The sequence below is a fragment of the Petaurus breviceps genome, unplaced genomic scaffold, assembly GCF_028583685.1.
Source record: "Petaurus breviceps papuanus isolate PSGF00001 unplaced genomic scaffold, PetGlider_PUasm1.0 90919, whole genome shotgun sequence".
NCBI lineage: Eukaryota > Metazoa > Chordata > Mammalia > Diprotodontia > Petauridae > Petaurus > Petaurus breviceps.
The window spans coordinates 21,276,172-21,298,171 of record NW_027187378.1 but is presented as its reverse complement, the minus strand read 5'-3'; the positions used below and the strand labels follow the sequence as shown (position 1 = coordinate 21,298,171).

The following is a 22,000-nucleotide window of genomic DNA, read 5'->3' as shown; positions in this document are numbered from 1 at the left end:
TTCCTGTGGCACTTCTGCTGTGGGGATAGAGAATCAGTCTTCAAGTTTGGACCTGAGTTCGTATCTTACCTTTGACACCTCTTGTCTCTATGAGCCTGGGCAGGTCAAACTCCTCAGGGCTCCAGTAATTGACAATCTAAAGTAGGAGAGGGTGACTCTTCACTGGGAGTTCCCTACTGCAACAAAACTTTTATTATTATTTTCAGTTTATTATCGTTTTCAGTCATATCCAACTCTATGACTCCATTTGGGGTTTTCTTGGCAAAGAAACTGAAGTGGTTTGCCATTTCCTTTTCCAGTTCATTTTACAGATGAGGAGACTGAGGCAAACAGGATTAACTGACTTGCCCAGGGTCACATAGGTAGTGACCTATGTGTCTGAAGTCACATTTGAACTCAGGAACTCTATCCACTGTGCCACCTAGCTACCCATGAAACTTTAAGTCTTAGAAAAAGAAAAAAAAACAGAAGAATCCTGGACTATCGAGTTTATAGTCTCACTATATTCTACCCTGGTCAGAGCACAGCTGAGTATTATGTTCGGTTCTGAATACCATATTTTAGGAAGTATATTGATAAGCTGGAGAGCAGGCAGAGAAGAGCAACCAGGGTGGTGAAGGAACTCCCTTTGGGAATCTGTGAAGTCTTCTGATCTCTTCTCAGTATACTGTTTTTAAATAAACTAAATAAAATACATAGAATTACAAATAAAATAAATTATAGTGAAATATAGCTATCAATTTTTAAAAAATAAGCTCACACAGGGGCAGCTAGTTTGTGCAGTAGACAGATCACTGACTGTGGAGTCAATAGGACCTGAGTTCAAATCTAACCTCAGATACTTGCTAGTTGTGTGACCCTGGACAAGCCACAACCCCAATTGTCTAAAAAAAAAAAAGGTTCACAGATTCTTGGTTAAGAACTATGTTTTTAGAGCATATTCCAGTAAAGGTAGCATCCTATCAGATATCAGTGATACTTGTAACATCATATTCTCTCCTTGCATTGATTGGGCTTGCTAGTTCAGCTTGCTTACAAGCTGCTCTTCGTGAATCTGTACCCAATCTTCTGAGGCCATGAGTTTTATAGGCTCCTTTCTTGATATTTGTCTCTTGGACACTTTGGAATATCCCTGCTGTTATTATTTTTCTTAGTTTGATACTTGTTATCTAGAGTATCTTCCCTTTTAGTTTAAAGCCCTTTGTTAGAATCACAAGACTGTATCATACTAACTCTTGTCAAGTTCATGGCATTGCTGGTCAGAAACTTGTCCTTCCTGTAGAAATCCAAATAACACTCTCTGGCACTATTCTTCATTTAAAAAAATTATTTATCTTATTTTATTTTTAATCTATGGAATAAAACAAGCAATTCCATAACATAGTATAATAAAAAGATGATTGCACATGAAACCACAAATGTATTATAAATTGTATATAATATACATATATATACACAAATGTATATAAATTGCTTTTGTATAGAGCTATCTGTGTATACGCTGTCTATTAATGATAATAGCTAGTATTTATATGGCATTTTAGGTTTATAAAATGCTTTACAAGTATTAATTTTTTTGATCCTCACAGCAACCCTCAGTGGGAAGAGGTGTTATTATCCCCATTTCATAGGCGAGGAAACTGAGGCAAATAAGTTAACTGACTTGCCTGATGTCACATAACTACAAAGCACTTGAGATAGGATTCAAACTCATCTTCTTGATTCCAAGTCAAGTATTTACACCGTACCACCTAGTTACCTCTGTAAAGTATAAATTCTTTCATCAGAGAATGCTTCAAAGTAATAAAACCCCAGTGCCTACCAATGTGCTTTGCATATAGTAGGTGCCTAATAAATGTTTGTTTTATTGAATGAAACTTAGAGATCATCTGGTCTGACCCCTTGATTTTACATAAAGAAAGTGAAATTATAAGAAAATAGTGATTTGATTAAGTAAGAAGCAGAATTGGAACTTGAACTCGACTTTTCTGAGCTTGGCATCCAGCAAAGGGGAAAGGAGATGGTAACTGGCCTGTAAAGTTGTCATATTAGGATTAACTGAAAAAACTAGGGGTACTTATCTTAGAGAAGAGAAGTTGGGGCTGAGGCACAATAGCCATCTTTGAGTTTTTGAAGAGCTGTCACATGTCAGAGGGATTGGACTTGGCCATCATGGCCCCACAGGGCAGAACTAGGAACAATTAATGCAAGTTGCAAAGAAGTAAATTTAGGATTGATGTAAAAGAAAAAAAACTTGCTAGTAATTAGGGCTATCAGAAAGTGGAATGGGCTTCTCTGGGAAATAGTGGGTTCCCCTCATTAGAAGTCTTCACTCAAAGGCGGGCTAACCTGCCCTGTATGATTGTAGAGGAGATCCTGGCTCAGATGCGGCTTTTACCCCTGATTTCCAGCTTCCTTTTATGTGTTGCTTTCCCTATAGAATGTAAGCTCCTGGAGGGCAGGAGCAGTTTTTCTGCTCATATTTGTATTTGCAGCACTTAGCACAGTGCCTGGAACACACACAATCCCTAATAAATGCTTGTTAACCTGAAAGCTGCATAGAAAATTATCCTACAGAATATTTAGGAACTGTCCATGTGGGAGAATGTTTGTGTCCTGCTACCAAACATGTCCTTAAGCCAGCATCAGTGAAGCTCTTAACTAGTTTGTTGGGAGGAGAGAACTTTTTTTCTGTCTCTAATCCTTAAATTGGAGACATTTGTTCCTTTCATTTGAAGGGAACATTAGATTACAGTGCCAATTGACAATGGGAAGTTTCCTTAGGAGTAGAGACAGTATATTGTTCAAATTATGTAAAAATTAGGTGTGGCTAGGTGGCTCAGTGAATAGAGCACCAGCCCTGGAATCAGGAGGACCTGAGTTCAAATCTGGCCTCAGACACTTGACACACTTAGTAGCCATGTAACTTTGGGCAAGTCTTTTAACCCCAATTGCGCTCCAGAAAGCAAAACAAAACAAAAACAAATTATGTAAAAAATCCCATGGCACCTAGTATTGTATCCTACCTGGGGATAGGCTGACATATATGTCAGGGAGCTGACCCTTTGTAGAAGTCGACTTGTCTCCCTGAAATTTTGGTCACACCCATTCCTCCTATTGAAATGTCAGTCTAATCACAAACCAGGACTGCTGTTACCTTTCCTAGTACAATGCAATGCTTGGTTCAAATTTCCTAAATAGCAATCTGGACTGATTAAATCCTTCATCTGTTAGACTCAGCATCAAGGTAGATGATAGGATCACAGATTTTGAACTGGAAATGACCTTGGGACCAACAATCCCAACCTCCTCTTTTACAGATGTGGAAACTGAAGCAGAGAGAGGTTAAGTGGATCATATCAGGATCACACAGCTAGCAAGTGTCTGAGGCAGGATTTGTCAAGGGGAAGGAGGACTGGAGCCTCTACTACCTGTGAGAGCCCCTCTGATGCAGAGGATGGTGGGAATTATCCCTGATGAGTCTCTCCTAGCCTTGAGAGGCAGTATGGTGTACTTGTGGAGAGTTTTCTAACTTTAGAGTCAGGATGACCTGGTTTCAAGTACTGTCTCTGACATATATTGGCTTTGTGACTGACTTAGTGTTCCAGGGTAACTATCTAGGAATGTAAGGTACAGAGAAGGTACTCATCTATTTTAGGAGAGGAAATTTGTTCCCAGGAAGAAAAAGTTCCCTAAACTGGTGAAATCCTAGGTCCGAACAAAACCAAACCAGCATTTCCTATTCTCTGTGCCCTCTCTGCATTTTATTTCATTTTGTACAGCTATGTTATTTTGCCCTTGCTGATTTATTGCTTTCAGATATCTCTTCTGACACATTCTTTTAGCTATGTAACCACGGGTTTGTCATTTACCTCTGATATTCCAAGATATTCGGTCTGCCCCCCGACAGAGGCAGTATCTACACGATGCCGTAACACGTGCATAAAAAGTAAGAAATGCAGTCAGTCATTTGAGTATTTCACCTACCACAACCAGCAGGCTGCTTGCTTCTGGAAGTTTAGCTGAGCCACCCGGGAGACTTGGTGTAGTGTAGACAGAGTCAGGAAAGTACTCTACTTCCCTTGGCTCACCATAAGAACAAAGCATATGGCTTTTGGCACCATGCATTTGATTCATTGTTTTCAGCTGGAAACAGTCCTGAGCAGTCTGTGTTTTTTCCTTAGTCACCAGCATTGCTCAGAGATATAAGAGAATAAAACCCATTGTCTGAGTTCCAGTTCCCTCGTTAAATTTACTGCTCAGCTGGTTGAACCAAGGACTCACAGCAGGGGCCATGGGCAAGCAGGACAAGGAACTGCCCCGGGGTTCAATTTTACATCCTTAATGACATTTGGTGTGTCCAGGAAATGGATTTGGAGCTTCTGGTAGGGGAAGGTCTCAGCCTAATAAACACTCAAGTCAATGAGTCAGGAAGCAGGGCCTGCTACCCATTCAGCGTTCTGGTGGCTGCCATGTAGTATTGGAGTTTTGATCACAAATCTCCTCTGTGGTCTGGAGCTGAGAGTAGGGGACTGTGGCTTAAGTTCTACTGTTTAAATATAAAACTAATTCCAAGGTTCATTCCACCTTTTTCATTTCTGGTCAGTGATAATACAGGATTAAAATGGAATATGTGATACTGGTAAAACTATCCCCTTGTTATTGCCTGTGGGCTGAGAAGAATATAGATAATTGCCTTATATAGATAAGGAATAGTATTTGATTATGAAAGCCCAAAGCCAGATCAGTTCACAGTAAGTCGATAAGCAAAGAAAATAAATAAAGCAACACTAAGGACACACAAAAGTCTTTTCTTTTAAATAAGTATAGTATATAAATAATTCCTTTATAAGCCAATTAGCAAAAGTCAGGGGTAGAGCATGTGGAAGAATTCATATGTTCTCAAGGTACCTATACTTACCAACGTATAGTTGTCTTTAGTGCCTGGGCATAACAGGTGCTTAATAAATGTTTATTGGTGGTGATTGTGGTGATGGTGATGGTGATGATGGTGATGATGATGATGGTGATAGTGATGATGATGATGGTGATGGTGATGGTGATGGTGATGAAGAATTATACCCCACAGGATGTGAGCTCCAAATTGCAGACCCTATTTGAATCTTTAGCACCTAACACAGAGATTTGCACACGGTAGTTATTTGATGAATGATTGTGTGGATGTACTTGATTGACCATCAAATGGGCCCAAGACCAGGCAGAGACCACACTTGGTCTCTCATTGATTTGAAGACCAAAGGAGAGCATGGCCCCAGTTCCCTAAAATCTCTAAATAAACTCCTTCCTATCTAACCTATGAGGGCTTCAGAGAAAGAGTGACCTTCATTAATTTTCCATTGAAAGAGGGAAATTTGGTGTAATCGAAAGAGTTTTAGAGATATTCAAAAGCAGAATGGGTTGTTTTGGGAGGTCATGGGTTCTCCCTTCCTGGAAGTCTTCAAGCGGAGGCTGCATGATCACTTATCAAGTGTGGCAGGGAAGAGGGAGTTGTATTCAGGTATATATTGGACCAGATGGCCTCTGATGTCTCTCATATTCCTGTGATTCAATGATGTTGTTTCTACTTCTAAGAGCATTGGACTTGTAATCAGAAGACCTAGGTTTGGTCCTAGGTCTATCACAGACAGTCAAAAGATTTTGGGTAAGTCAGTAATCTCTCTATAAAAATTGGAATTTTTAATATTGGCACTACCTCCCTCCCAGGGCTATTGTAAGTGTAAAAGAAGATATTAAATTCAATCTATCTTCCCAAAGCCACAGCTCCATCTAACTAGTGGTAGCTAAATGGCTCAGTAGATAGAATGGTGGACGTAGAGTCAGGAAGTACTGAGTTCAAATTCAGCTTTAGACACTTACTTTCCATGTCACCCAGGGAAAGTCTTGACCTCTCTGTGTTTTTTTTTCCTCATCTGGAAAATAAGGATAATAAAGCACCTAACTCCCAGGAGTGTTGTAAAGATAATATGAGATAATATTTGTAAAGTGCTTTGCAAACCTTAAAGCACTATATAAATGCTAGCTGGTAGATGCATAGAATGATCATGAGTTGAATGTACCCCCTCCCCCTCCCAATTGACTCTACTCAGTTAAGCCAATAAGAAGGTGATGGATAATGGGATAGGAGAGAAGAAGGAAAGAAAGAAAGAAAAAATGACAGAAAAGTTTTTTAGTCCTGAGGACACAGGCATACATTGAAAAAATAAGAAGTGGAGCTGGTTTGAGGAGGAGGATGAGTTCAGCATATTGAGTTTGAGATTACAGCAGAAATATATGAATGGAAACACTTGGTAGGCAGTTGGAGATATTGGATTGGAGGTGGTAGAATTCAGACTTATCACTACAGCCCTATCACTCTGCCCAACTCTGTGTGTACTACAAAGCAGAAGTCCCAAGGCATTGCGTGACAATGACTCCCCCTCACTTCACACCTCACCTACTCTGAATGCTAAATCTGGTATTGGCCCAAGCTTCTTCCATAACTGATTATGCCTCTAAGAAGGCTGCTTTGGGGAATAATCACCTCACTTTTTAATGCTATATTAATAGAAATATAGAGTCTAGAATGAAGAAATTGATTGTCTTTATTTCTTTGTGTTGATCAGACCACAACTGCAGTATGGTAGTCAGTTCCAGGTACCACATTTTGAAGAGGGATGATGTTGAATCAGGGTGGTGAAGGGACTTGAAACCATGTCAAATAAAAGTAGAAAGAGTAGGTGATGGGGGAAGCTAGGTGGCACAGTGAATAGAGCACCAGCCCTTGAGTGAGGAGGACCTGAGTTAAAATCCGGCCTCAGACACTTAACACAAAAAACTATCCATGTGACCTTGGGCAAGTCATTTAACCCCAATTGCCCTGCCTTCCCCCTTCAAAAAAGCAAAAAAAAAAAAGAGTAGGTGATGAGATGACTTGGAACAGGGGGCATGATAGCTGTCTTCAAATATTTGATGGATTTATATAAGAGAAAGTAATTACACTTATTCTGCTCAGCCCCCAGGGGCAGAATGGGATCCTTGGTTGCACGTAAGAGGGAAATATCTTTTGGTTCAATATCTGGATGAACTTCCCAAGAACTAGAACCATCCAAAAATAAAATGGAATGCCCTGGGAGGTTGAGCTACTCATCCTTAGTGGTCTCTAAATAGAGACCAAATACATGCTTCTGATATGTTTCCAAATCTAAGATTCAGTGACTCTAATACTTGAAATAATTCTATTAGGCCAATTGGTGTTCTAAAAAGTAGATAATAGTATTTTCATAAAACCCCAGTTTTCCTGCTTATAGCATTGTTCTTGCTGTGATTGCACAGTCATTGAAGATGAATACTGGTCAGTCAATGAACCTCAAATGCTAAGTATGAATTCAAGGAATGTTAATGGTAGAACTAACTACCCTATCAACTACAACCACAGCTTACAGTCTCCAAATAGTTCTGAAATTCAAGTGGAAATATAATTACAAGGCTGGAACGATGAGCATGTTGAGGTTCAGCGGGTTTATTTTTCAGCTGAGAGAAAATTCATAGTAAACATCCAGGATCTAAGTTCTTGAGTAAACATATTTGTATTATAATAATTATTAAGAGCATAATAGTAATGGTAGTAATAGTAATAACAAAGTCATCTTTGCTACTATTAAATAGCAAAGTATCTCAGTATTCTCTCTACCCTTCACCTTTTCATCAAGGCACAAGGGCCAGTACATTCCCAGGCACTGTGTATTTGACTAGTAGTTATAGCTCAGAGAAAGAAGATATGAATTGAGCAAAAATCATTTCCTAATTGATATATAGTAAAAAAAATATGAACAAACATTCTCAAAAGATGAATTACAAATTTAACAACGTAAAAAGTTTAACCTAGGGGCAGCTAAGTGGTGCAGTGAGTAGAGTGCTGGCCCCAGAGTCAGGAGGACCTGAGTTTGGATCTGGCCTCAGACACTTAACACATACACCAAAAACCCTAGCCGTGTGACCTTGGGCAAGTTACTTAACCCCAATTGCCCTCCAAAAAGCAAAAAAAAAAAAGTTTAACCTATACAACATCCCTTATTATCCAGTGTGTTGTAATGGAATTTGGAGTCAGAAGGCCTGGATTTAAATCCTACCTCTGGATACTTGCTAGCTATGGGACTTTGGGCAAGTCACTTCTCTCTGAAGTCTGTTTGCTTGTCCATAAAACAAGAAGTTTAGACTAGCTGATTGCTGTAGCCCCTCTCTGTTCTAAATCTATGACCCCCATTTTACAGATGAGGTAACTGAGGTTTAGTGAGATTATATGACTTGCTTGAAGTCAAGTGTGTGGCAGACAGGAGTTCACACTCAGATTTTCTGATAGGAAGCTCAGTTTTCTACTTCCTCCATGTTACATCCAATCTCTAGAGAGTGTATTCGCTTAAAGAGCCAAGATATTTAGTGTTAGAATAGAAATTAGGCCTCGTCCTGTCACTTTTCTGCCATAGGTCCTTTTGCCCTTGGCTGAAAATTCCATGAAGCCCTTGAAATCTGGGTTAAATGGGAATGTCCACCAAGACAGAAATACTGTCACCAAAATCTCCTTAACTCTTTCCTCTATTGACATGCTTTAGGCAAAGAGGAATGAGGGAGAAAGGAAGGGGGTCCTCTTTCTTTTTGTTCATTACCTTCACTCTGCAACATAACTCAAAAGACTTCTAAAAATCATTTAAAGATAGAAATAGGATTGCTCTCTAATGTTGCTTGTGTTAAATGATTTTTGATCAATCCCACTATCATTATTTGTTTCTAGATCCTCTTTTAATTAACTCTAATAGTGGAATTAGAAAGTAGGAAATGTCCTTAAAAAGTCATCTAGTCCAAGCCCCTGCCTTGAGGCAGGTGAACAACCAGTTGGTTGAGGATAAATGATTTTCTTTCCTTTTCTTAAAAAGTTCCAGAGATGGCAACTCCAAACCTCTGCCACCCATCCCAATGAGCTTTTCCTCCTCAGAACCATGTCCCTCTCACAGATCATTGGAGGTTTGGGCAGCACTTCTGACATTCTAGTTAGCACAGCACACCTAATCTTAGTGCTGGACTCTTGCCATCTCTGAAGCTTTCCTGCAAAGGATTTATCTCAGTGTTGTTTTTATAACTATATGTTGGATGCATTCAAAGGCCTTAGGGTCAGTACAACAGCAGCCAGAGTCAAAAGCCTGAAGGAAGCTGTTCTGGTTCAATTAATTTGTCTGATATGGCTGAGTGGATCTAATACTTAAAAAGAAAGATTAGTGAGATGATTCCTATTGCCTTCAATTCATTTTGTCTGTGTCAAGTCTTTTCAGGGCACAGGTTCTCTCTCACTAGGGTGATTTCAATGTTTGAGAAAGGTAGAATAAAGTTCAATTTAGTTTATTTTTTGAGAGCCCCATTTACTTCTTTCTACAAGGTTAGGTCCATAAGGTACAGAAGCATCACTGGTAAGACAGGTCAGCTTTTTGGTGTTTCCTCATGAAGGGAATCAAAACAACCCACTTGACCAGAAAAATGACCAAGGCATTATAAAGATGGACTTGTTTGCTTCAGAAATTCTGAACTCTGCATCTTCACTAGTAATGTCACTTAGAAGTCCTTCTGAATATTAAGTGAGGACACATTTATTCCCACAGTTGTTTTCTCCTTGCAATGATTCTTTCCTATAAGGTCTTTACACATATTCTCTTACGGTAGAGAGGCTGACTTCCCACTTTAAGGGGAGGCATTTTCTCCCATTCCCTCATCTGCTTTCTTACTCTTAAAGTTTTATTTTCCTGTCATCACCTTTAGTATCCTTTCCTGAACTTCTTTCCTTTCAGAGAAAAAGAAACAGCCACTGAATAAAAATGTGGGCAATATTTTAAAATCATAAACTTAGGACTGGAAGAAAACTCTGAGGCTATCTGGTTCAACTCTTCCTGTATGACCTAGGGCAGATCACTTGCAGAAATTGAGAGTGTTGGGGCTAAGTCCTCACCAAGGTGCCTTTCAACTCTTACTCTGTCATTCTACTTAATAAAGCTAGTGAAGGAGCACACACTTTCTCCCATCTCCATGACTCATATCCAGAAGACTTTCTGTTGTTTCCCATTCGGGAATACTCTGATGTTTAAAAATTGAAATCAAGGTTTTGGATTTTAATATTCCCATTTAGAGAAAAAATAGTAACCCTTCTGCTAAAAGGTTCAGAGGAGATAGAGCAAATTTCATTTCCTATTGAGTAGATTTAGATTATATTTCTTTTCTGAAGAACTCAAAGGCATCTCAGATTCTTCAGTACTGACCAATGGTCTTTTTAAATCTGCATAATTCAACTGAAAGACCTTGGGAATCATAATGGTCTCATAGGACTTTTTCCAACTCTCCCCGGTTTTCTTACTTTATCTTTTTTTTTTTTTACTGCCTTGATTGGTGATATTGACTACCACAAATTCAACTAGACAAATAGCCCAACATATCTATTCAGGATTAAGTTCAGACTCTCAGATCATACTTCACATACTACACTGCAGCCCACCTCCAATTTTCACCTCTTCCTCTAAGCACAATAATCAAATCAATATTCTCATTGCTCTTACGTAATGAATCATCTCAGCATCCTTCTGATGCCTCCAATACTCCCTTCACTGGCCACCATCCATCTATCAGAATTTAAGTCCCTAAAAGGCAAGACTATTTAATCTTACCTTCATATCCCTATTACAGGACACATATGATCATTGCTTTAGAGTTGGAAGGGATCTTAGAAACCATTTAGTCCAACTTCTTCATTTTACAGTTGAAGAAACTGAGACCCATGAAAATTAAGAGGCTAGCCCAAGGTCACATAGAGAGTAAGCCTCAGAAGTAGGATTAGAACCCAGGTCCTCATACTCAAGTCTAGGTTTTATTCACTGTACCAGACTGCCTCTCATAATGAGGAATGGAGTTTATAAATGCTTGTTGAATTAAATTTCTCCTATGACCCAGATTGGACATTTCTACTCAGATTTTATTTCCTTTAAGGTCTGATGAAATTGGTCAAACAAGGCATCTTGTAAAGGAAACTCAACTGAAGCTCATCTCAGTGGTTTCAAAGGGATTCTTAGTCATCTGTGTATTTTCCTTTGGAAACAGAGCTGTTTGTTCATTCAGTTTTTGCTGAACTGGACTTTTTCCCCTTAGTTAATCATGCTGAGGAACATGTTAATTGCTTATTTTGGTCTCCATACTTGTTTTGGTGAAAGATTTCAAATCCACATGGTAATTCTTGTTAGGGGTGTTAGCAGCAATTAGCAAAGCAGTTTTCTGCTAAACTGGATTTTTTTTCCTTGCTAAATCTTGCCCAATCTCATTGAACTAATTACTTATTTTGGCTTCCAGATCTGTTTTGGTAAAAGATTTTGGTTTGTAATTCTTGTTACCAAGATATTAGCAGTAATAATGACTTGGGTACCTTTGGGGATCCCTGTATATTCAGAAAAGAAACGCTTATTCTGAATTCAGTCTAGTGCAATTTAGCAGACATGTTAGGCAACAAGTGTGTGTAAGCATCATGCTAGATACGCCCTCAAATATGAAGACAAAAATGCCCTTACATGAGTTTGGGAGAGGACATATAAACAAAAATGTATAAGTTATCATTTGAGGAAAGAGAAAGCACTACCAACCAAGGGGATCATATAAGGCTTCCTGAAGGAGGTGGAACCAAGCCTTGGAAGAAACTACGAATTCTAAGAGGTAAAAGAAAAAGGATAAAGATAAAAAATGAAATAAAATCTTGAGGAAAGAAATGGATCCTTTCACAATTCCACCAACAATTAATTAGTGTCCCAGTTTTTCCACATCCTTTCCAACATTTGTTATTTTCCCCTTCTATCATTTTAGCTAATCTTGTAGGTATAAAAACGATATCTCAAGGTTGTTTTAATCTGTATTTCTCTAATCAATAATGATTTAGACCATTTTTATATGACTACAATTTGCTTTGATTTCTTCAATGGAAAACTGCCTGTTCATATCCTTTGACCATTTATCAATTGGAGAAAGACTTATATCCTCATATATTTGACAAAGTTCCTTATGTTTTAGATATACGACCTTCATCTGATAAACTATCTATAATTCCCACCCCCAATTTTCTGTTTTCTTTCTAATCTTGGCTATATTTGTTTTATTTATATAAAACCTTTTCAATTTAATGTACTAGAAATTATCCATTTTACACCTAATTTTGCTATCTCTTGTTTATTCATAACTTGTTCTGCTATCCATAAGTCTAATAAGTAATATGTTGAAGGTTCCTCTAATTTTCTTGTAAAATCTCTCTTTATATAGGTCATGTATCCATTTTTCATGCAGAGAAAGAACAGAAAAATAGAAGTATGTATAGAATAATTATGCTCCTAGAGAGCAGTCCTTCATAACAGAAAAGAATAAAGAAAAAAAAGGCAGTTCAGAAAAACTACCAATGCATTGAAAAATGTTGATGTACCACACTCATAGTTCCCCACCTCTGCCAAACAAAGGTGGGAGGTGTCTTCTCATATTTTTCCTTTGGGACCAATATTGGTCATTATAATTTCATAGCATTCAATTTCAATTGTTTTGGTGTTCTTTCAATTTACATTGTTGTGGGCAGCTAGGTGATGCAGTGGATAGAGCATAGGATTTGGAGTCATAAAAACCTGAGTTCAAATCCTACCTCAGACAGTTATTAGCTATGTGATCCTGGGCAAGTCATTTAACCTCTGTGTGCCTCAGTTTCCTCTTATGTAAAATGGGAATATTTATACTGCCTACTTCACAAAGTAGTTGTGAAGATTAAGTGAGAGAATATTTATAAAAAGCTTTGCAAACCTTAAAGTGTTATATAAATGCTAGCTATTATTATTCATTGTATATTTTGTTTTCCTATTTCTACTTTTCCCCAATTTATAAATCTTCCTGTGCTTCTCTTTATTCATCATATTTATCTTTTCTTACAGAACAGTATTATTCTATTTGGTTCATGTACTATAACTTGGTGAGGAAGAGAATAAGGGAGGAAGGAAGGAAGAGAAGAAGGGAGGAAGGAAGAGAAGAAGGGAGGGAGGAAGGAAGGGAGGAAGGAAGGGAGGAAGGAAGGAAGGGAGGAAGGAAGGGAGGGAGGAAGGAAGGGAGGAAGGAAGGAAGGAAGGAAGGAGGGAAGGAAGGAAGGAAGGATGGAAGGAAGGAAGGAAGGAAGGAAGGAAGGAAGGAAGGAAGGAAGGAAGGAAGGAAGGAAGGAAGGAAGGAAGGAAGGAAGAAAACAAGTATGTATCAAGAATCTACCTTGAGTCCGGCACTGAGGTAAGCACTTTACAAATATTAACCCATTTGGTACTCACAGCAACCCTGGGAGGAAGGTGATATTATTATCCTCATTTTATAGATGAGAAAATTGAGGAAAATTAGTGTCACTCAGCTAGTAAAATCTGAGGCTGGATTTGAAACAATGTCTTCCTGACTTCAGACTATCTATTGCACCATCTTGCTGCCTTTAAAAAGAAATGGAGCCTTTTACAAATGTACAAATCAGGAAGAGCAGATCAGATGACACCAATCACAAATAAACTGGTCAAGAATAAACTTGGGTCTTGGCAAAAGCCCTATGGTGTCAAGTACCCAAGTTAATGGTCTCATCTAGCTGTTTCAGTCTATATGCCCTCCTTTGCCCTCTAGTATAACCAGACTACATCACTTCTTCCAAAGGTCATAATATTACTTTTTTTCTCAGACAATCAATTGGATGTGAGGTGACACTTTTCTTTCTTGACTTTGCTTTAAGAATTGCACAAGAATAGTGGTGACTAGGTGGCGAAGTGAATAGAGCACCGGCACTGGAGTCAGGAGGACCTGAGTTCAAATCCAGCCTCAGACACTTAACTAGTCGTGTGACCTTGGGCAAGTCACTTAATCCCAATTGGCCTGCCCTCCCCCCTCCAAAAAGAAAAAAAAAAAGAATTATACAAGAAGCATTGAAGAAGCAGATGTGGCCCTAGGACTATGAGCTGATCTTCTAATCCCTTTCTTCCTATTTAGGAAGGAACTATCTGATTTAAAGGCTCAGTGTCTAAATTGTAATCCTGGCATAAATTCTTTCTCCTTTGCCATTCATTTATTTCACTTAGCACTCTGCTCTATAATAATGTCCCTCTGATTGACAACCACTTCAGGCTTAATTGAGGAGGACAGTTGTGACCAGACAAGCAGATGACAAGCTCTCATGCCTCTGGGAGCTATCCATAGCTGTGAAATAACAGCACCAGACTGGTTTTTAGTGGATGAGCCAGGATGGTTCCAGGTGGGTTGACTCAACTGGAATGTGCTCCTGTCTAAGAAGCTGTCTCCTGCTGGTCCCTGGCTAAATGGAGAAATCCTGAGACACCAAGTGATATTCTCATCATACTATTTCCAAACAGACTGGAACCAGAGAGCCCCTTCTTATGAGAACTCCAGCACCACTTTGAAATGTAGTATGTAGCTGACTAGCTCATGAGGTAGCATTTAAAGTCACCAGAACTAAAATTCTGAACCCACACCAATCCACATCCTTTCTCTAAGTCCAGCTGGTTCTAGTCAACATTCTTCAGTCTGGCATGCCAAGAAGTTCACTTTTTTCCAGGAGAATATAGACATGTCTTTCCCAGGATATTTCACTACCTTTGTTTTGGGGATTGATGGAATCAAGCAAATAGGAAAGGACATGAACATTTTGTGGTGGAAGAAACAAGGGGACTCATAACAAAGTCATCAGGTAACATAATAAAGACATTAGATTTTTAGAATCCTTATTGCTTTTGGTTAATCTCAAGGGCATATTTGGGGGCATAAATAGAGAGTAAGTCTAGATTGGTATTAGATTTGGTCAACCACCTGACCCATCCTTGTTTGTGATCAAGACCATGAGGAAAAGTGATGGTTTGCCAAAGAATCAGAATCCAAATGTAGAACATAATAAGGACCTGCTCAGTATATCAAGGTGCTGTGATGCAACTGCTGAGTGGGCCAGCCACACACTAGAATTGATTCCTGCCCCAGTGGAAGCCTTCTGTCTGAGGCAGTAAGGAGCTGCTTTAGTTTCAAAGTCTATTAGTCTCTTGGGCTATGCCTACTTCAGACCTCCTGGATGTCCTTTCTTGACCTTTTGCTCATTTAATTCTTTGCTTTCTAATTCTTTGTCATTTCTGACCCTGAACCATTTCTAGAGTTCTGATCTCTCCATCCTCCTTGATTCCTATATGCTTTCAGAGTCTGGACCATCCCTTGGCCTTGTTTTTATCCTTTGTGCCCTGTTATTATTACATTGGCTTTACTCATCCCTGACTTCCTGTCTTTTCTTTCTGTCCACATCCTACATGAAAACATGTACTGCCCTTTTCTGCTCTAGAAATTGACAATAATCTTACGATTTGGACCATGATATTATTGTTGCAGTCACAAAATTACCAGAAACTACCATGTTATCTGTTAAGCGATGGTTATCTATCTTGTGAAGAGTCTGTGAAGACAAAGTAAACTATTGCTTGGGAATATATCTGTGTATATACATATATGTGTATACACACACACACACACACATATATATATATGGGTGTGGGGATAAGTGTATATATGTATATGTACATGTGTATATATATATGCATATATATATATAGACAGATATAGTTTTAGTTACTTAGAGTTCAATGCCCTGTCAGTAAGGACTTTTCCCAATATATATGAAACGACTTTCTTTAAAGGTAATAAGGTGAAATCAGCAGGCTCCTTGATTCCTGTCAGGAACCCAGGAAGTCTGAGTTCAAATCCTGCCTTGGACAATTTTAAATGAACCTGGACATATCATTGTAATGGAAATGCAAATTTAAAGATCTTCCCTGCCCCTAGGCTAAAGTGCACCTGGAGCCTGGGGTGGGAGGCTTGTTTTTCAGTAGATACTTTTTGATTAGCCAGTGGGTCCAGAAGGTTGTTACATTCTCTGAGCCAGGAGAAGGCTATAGAAGCCCTGATGTGAGGCTTTGTTTTGGGGGCTTACTTTGAGAAGTGTTCTGTGATTTGATATGGATTCTGGGAAGCTGTTGTCCAGAGGACCCCCCCCCCATGCTGATTTGGTATGGATGTAATGGTTGGACAGTTTGGAAATCTGTCTACTTGATCTGTTTCTGTCTTGATAATTCTTCCTGTATACTTTGAAGTTCAGGGTGCTGACCTTTTTCCCCTGAACAAGGTAAACGATATATGTCTGACTGATTAAAGTAAGCTTGTTAACCCATTTTGAGTTGCTTTCCTTTAACAAAGCAGATCCAAGAACCTGTGGTGGCAGCAAACCCTGAGGACACTTGGGGTGCTTGCTGCTACAATCATATAACCTTTTAGAATCCTAATTTCCTCATCTGTAAAATGTATATAACAATAACACCTATCTCAGATGTCTACTGTGTGGGCTAAACAAGATTACATATGTAAAGCATTTTGAAAACCTTAATACAAATGGCAGCTATCATCATCAGTCATATTGCCCCTGTGGATCTCAGTTTCCTTATCTGTAAAATGAGGAGATTGGAATAGGTGAGTTCTAACTCTCTTCCAGCTCTCAATTTAAGGTAGCTAGATGGAGTAGTAGGTAGTGTGCAGGACCTGGAAGACCTGAGTTTGAATTCTGCCTCAGACCTTATTAATAGTATGATCTGGGCAAATTCCTTCATCTCTCTCAGCAGCAATTTCCTCTCCTGTGAAATGGGGGTGATAATAATAGCAACTACCTTTCTCAGAGTTGTTACAACAGCCAAATGCAATCATATATGTAAAGTGTTTTGCAAAACTGAAAGCAATATGTAAATGCTAATGATTTTCATCATTGCTATCCTATTACGGCATTTCAGGGCCTTATTAGAGTTACTTTATTATAGAATGTGGCTGGGAAAGATCCTGGCCAATCCAAAGTTTGAGACATCTTCAAATGAGGAAGGAAGGCAACTTGGAAAGGGTACCAATTTAAATGGGTCATAAGGAAATCAAAAGAGAACCAACTTCATTAAAGAATGAACAAATCTGCCTGCCTCCATCCTTCCTGAGCTGGCAGAGTTCAAGGTACAAATGGATGGACCAGAGAGGAGGTCATTTTGAAAGGATTCCATCCATCATGCCCACAGGAAATGAGCCTGGTTATAAAAGCTCAGTTGGGCAGGAACAGTTCATTTTGGTTGGCTCATAGACTTTGGTTTATGAGGTTGTGAAGAAGGAAGTTCAGAGACTTCATTTTCACCAGAGAGTTTAATTGCCAGAAAACTGTAATCAATAGATACTCAACTCCCAGGCTCATCTCCACATATTCACCTAGAAAATTACCAGGTCTACATTAGAAATGTGCATTCCTTTGAGACATGGCTGAAGTCAAGCTCAATTGTTACTGGTAATTTCTCTCACTTGTTATTTGGGAAATATCTCTCTCCCCTTCCTTCTCCTCTCTCCCTTCCCACTTACCTACTGTTACTGTTCCTGAATTAAGAAGGGGAAGGGGTGGGTTCTTTATCACCTGCTTCCTTTTCTATATATACACTGATCAACTCTTTAATTACAGAATTTACCCAAGAATTGAAGTTGTGCTCACTGACCTACAATTTGCCATCTCTATTCTCTTCCTTTTGTTTTTTTTTTCAAATTGAGGTATTTCCCTCTCATTTACTTAAGGAAGGCCAAGAATGGTCCTATTCCAGGGGTTTTCTGTTACTTATTTTGCTAGTGTGCTTCAATAAAATACTTTACTGTTTGATCTATGTTTCTTACCTAGTCTTCGAAACAGTCAGCCAATCAATCAACATGTATTTATTAAGCACCTACTATGTGCCAGTCACTGTGCTAGGCACATTGGAAACATTAATACAATGAATGAAACCATCCTTACTCAAAAACACTTTATATTCTCAGAAAGATGCTAGAGGGCATATATTTCTTTCACATTGAATTCAAGTTATGTTGAGAACCTAGAGTTGAGTAGAAGATTCATTACACACCCATTACCCAATCTTTAAGATCCATGTCAAGTCTACTTTCTCCACAAAGTCTTTAGATATCCTCCCAGTCAGAAATACTCTCCCTCTTTAGGCTCATCATAGCACTAATCATGCTCTCTTTTATATTAAGGTAATCTATTTAATAATAGGTCCCAGCCCAAGCCTCACTTGGTCATTCATTGTTCAGATTTTGATGACTCAGAGTGAAAGTAAACAGCAATTGTTTCTGTTTTGGCCAGAAACCCTGAGGATCTTCCCTTACCAATTTGAGGCCATCTTTTGCCTCATTTCCTACCTAGCCTTAAATCACTGAATGGGTGTTGCCCAAGACAAACTGAAACCTAGGAAAAATCTTGGTTTAGAAAGGCCAAGATCTCCCGCTGCTTCTGGGGTGATCTCCAGTCCTCCTGACCTATGTCTTGCCAGTGAACTTCGATGGCCCTGGAGGAGACAGTGAGGCTAATGATTTTACACAGTCCTGCCTCACTTAAATCCAATTCACTTGCAAGTTGAGACATCACCGTTCTGATGTCTTTGGTCCTCTTCAAGAGAGAGAAAACAACAACAATTATATATATATATATATATATATATATATATATATATATGACTATAGCAGTTTGGTTTTGCATTCAATTCTGAGATACAGTTCACAATTGAAGTAATGACCTAAGTATAATTTATTCTTAACAAGACAAAGGTAAGTGAGAATATATGTCAATCTTCCCCATGGCCACCTGGATCCCAGCTATAAATCCAGATATGGGATGCCTAATAACACACATGAGGTCTACCCACAAGCAGATCAGCTTTGTCAGGATGGCAGACTGATCTTGGGTTGCCTAATTCTACCATTGACTCTGCTGGGTATATTCCTTTTTATTCAAAACAAAGGAGGTTCATTTGATAAATGTATCCATTAGGAATAAGAAAACCAAGATATTTATGAGTATATAAGTCAGAAGTAAACCCATAAGAAAGTATATCCCAGTTGCAATTTTTTTTTCTTAATGATGATACCTACGGACCCATAAGTCACTTTGGATTTTTCTATCAGCATGTTGCTCTCCCTATCCACCTTTTTCCCTCAATTCTTTTCCCCCAGGAAGCCACTGATTCTACCCAGGTATCCTCAAAATGTTATCTTTCCTACTAAACTATGTGCTTCATGAGGACGGGGACTTTCTTCCATCCAGAACTTTTACACATAGTGGTACTTTTAAAAAATTATTGAATAGCAGCCTAATGACTCTGAAACAGCTTCCAAATGAACACTGCTTTCATCATAACATACACATACACACACACACACACACACACACACACACACACAAAAACCCCAGCAATAATAACACTAGTCTACACCTATCCACGAGAGAGGTTATAAGAACCTAGGCTAGGATGGTATCAGTGGGAATAGAAAGAAGGAGACAGATTTGAGAGATATTACATAAGTAAAATCAACAAAATTTGGCAACTGATTGAGAATAGCAAAGGAAAAGAAGTTGGGAGAGTCACCCCCTGTTGAGGAAAGAATAAGACTGTACTAAACTGTTGGGTATTAGCACAACCAGTGGAAAGTGTCCTGAGTGTCATTCTGAGCTTTCAGTAACAACTTCTGCAGACACTGACACTTCCCTCTGCCAGGCTCAGTGACACAGAAATGCATCTAAAGTAGCAACCAACCAGCTCTTCCGCTTTGGGACAAGAATGGATTTAGCTCTTCTATAATTCAGTAATGGGATCACTGAGGTTAACATTGAACTGCCATGGATCCGAGCCTTAATTTCTCGGGGAAGAGGTTGGTAGAGTTTAATAAGGTATAAGCAACATTTCTGCAATCATTGAGTATTTATTCTACTAGGGTACTCTATCCATTAACAGAAATCATTCTGTTAGTAGATAGTTTTTCAAAAATTGTCATACCCAAAAAAATCATCACTTTGCAATGAAACTGGTCATAAACCTCTCTGAATTCAGCAAGGCTAAGGTATGCCCCCTTGATTTCCTTAGAACTTAGTATGAGAGGGGTGGCCAGGTAGCACAGCGAGTAAGAGCACCAGCTCCAGTGTTGAGAAGACCTGGAGATCGAATCCCGGGCTCAGACACTTAGCACCCACCCAGAAACACCTGGCTGTGTAACCTTGAGCAAGTTACTTAACCCCAATTGCTTAGGGGCGGCCAGGTGGCTCAGCGAGTAAGAGCACCGGCTCCAGTGTCAGGATGACCTGTATCAAATCCGGGCTCAGATACTCAGCACCACACCCAGAAATAACTGGCTGTGTAACCTTGAGCAAGTTACTTAACCCTGATTGCTTTAAAAAAAAAAACTTAGGATGAGAACAAGTAAGGAAAGTGAGTTTAGTAGGCAATTGAAAGGTGATTGATCATTCCACTTAGGATATACATGCTATACCAGAATTCTCCTTTTACTTCACATTTATCTTCCTCTATTGCCAGCATTCAGAACAGACCAAAAGATATGCTAATTTACCCCTGGTCAACTTTCCCCTCTCCATGAGGAAGGAAGTAAAACAATTGCCCAGAATTTTGGAATGTTTACTTATACAAGGGGAGAAAGCACAGTGACATTCAACCTTTTTTTTTTTTTTTAACAACGTGCCCCTTTTTCAAAAATCTTTAAAGTACTTTGCAAACTGGAAATTATCCAATATAACAAGTGGCAGATGTTCCCTAGTCCACAATTTTTTGACTGATAGATTCAACCTCTCACTTTCCTCATGCTTCTCACAGGTATAAAGGAGAGCTCTGAGTCTGTGATGTGCTCTTTTCCAGGTATGGTTTGAACTAAATGTCCTCCAACATCCCTACGTCCTATCATCTTTTACATATATATGTATCATATATGTGTTCCTCCTGTCTTTGCTTCTGTTTTCCACTTTTCTGATGGAACTTCCTTGAAGACAGTGATAGTGTTTTCAAATCTTTCTATCTATTTAAATATGATTTATAATAAAATAACCTATAAGTATAATTATAAATAATAATGGCATGTCTATAATATATAATTATATGTATCATATTACACAATATATAATACATAATTATAAGATTATCTATAAACTTTTTTGGTTCATACTCATTTGTCTCCCCAAGTTCCCATAAAATCTTTGTGGGAGGAGACCTTATCTTCTCCTTTATTTCTACATATTGTGTTGCTTCATGGTAGGTTTTTCATTCATTCTTTTATCCCTGTGCTCACTCATTTATGAACTTGATAGTAGAGAAGAGAACAAATATCTATTAAGTGCTTACTATGCTAAACACTACAAATATCTCATCTGAGATAAAATAATTGAATTATCAGAAAACTCAGAGCCAAATTTAACAAATGTAAATGCTGACAAGGGTTAGATAAGCAGAGGAAAGCCTTTAGACTTCAGCTTAGGGATTCATGATCTCTCTTCCTTTCTGCATATCTAAACCTACTCATTCTTCAAAGCCAAGTTCAGGCATCACAATAGTCCACATGAATCTCTCCCTTCCTTAACCTCCCATCAGACTTCATACCTCATTATTTAGTACATAATTATTCTGATTTTTTCTGCCATTAGATATTATAGTATGCCTGTTTAAAAGAAGCACTTGAACACATGCATACAGAGCTGCTATTGTGAAATGTACATTGTTTACATTTTTTGAAAAAGAGCTTCCTCCCATCCAAGCCAAGGAAAATTAAGCTCAGTGGGAAAATCTCCAGATTTCCATAGTGGCATAATGCTATGGGTTAGAGTTATCCAAACAAGAACTTTTGCCATAATAATAGCACAGTGGAGATGACATTGAGGCCTTGCTCCTTCAAGTCATTGGATTCCCCTTTGGCCCTGAGATGCAGGTTAAGGCTCAATCTTAATCCCAAATCTTTGGTTTTGTAGTCTTACACCAAAGCCATGTGATTTCAGTTTATTTTTAGATCAAGTAACTATGCCTTTTATACTGTACTCAACAAAGAT

The 22,000-nt window shown here is 38.7% G+C and overlaps 1 protein-coding gene across 1 annotated transcript in view; it reads left to right on the top strand.

Moving 5' to 3' along the window:
• The first annotated feature begins 4,968 nt into the window (after nt 1-4,968).
• Nucleotides 4,969-22,000, top strand: part of LOC138152181 (putative speedy protein E7) — a 62,118-nt gene continuing 45,086 nt past the window's right edge. Inside the window, exon 1 of the mRNA XM_069075963.1 lies at nt 4,969-5,092. Coding sequence (XP_068932064.1) covers nt 4,969-5,092 — 124 coding nt within the window. The remainder of the gene's footprint in view (nt 5,093-22,000) is intronic.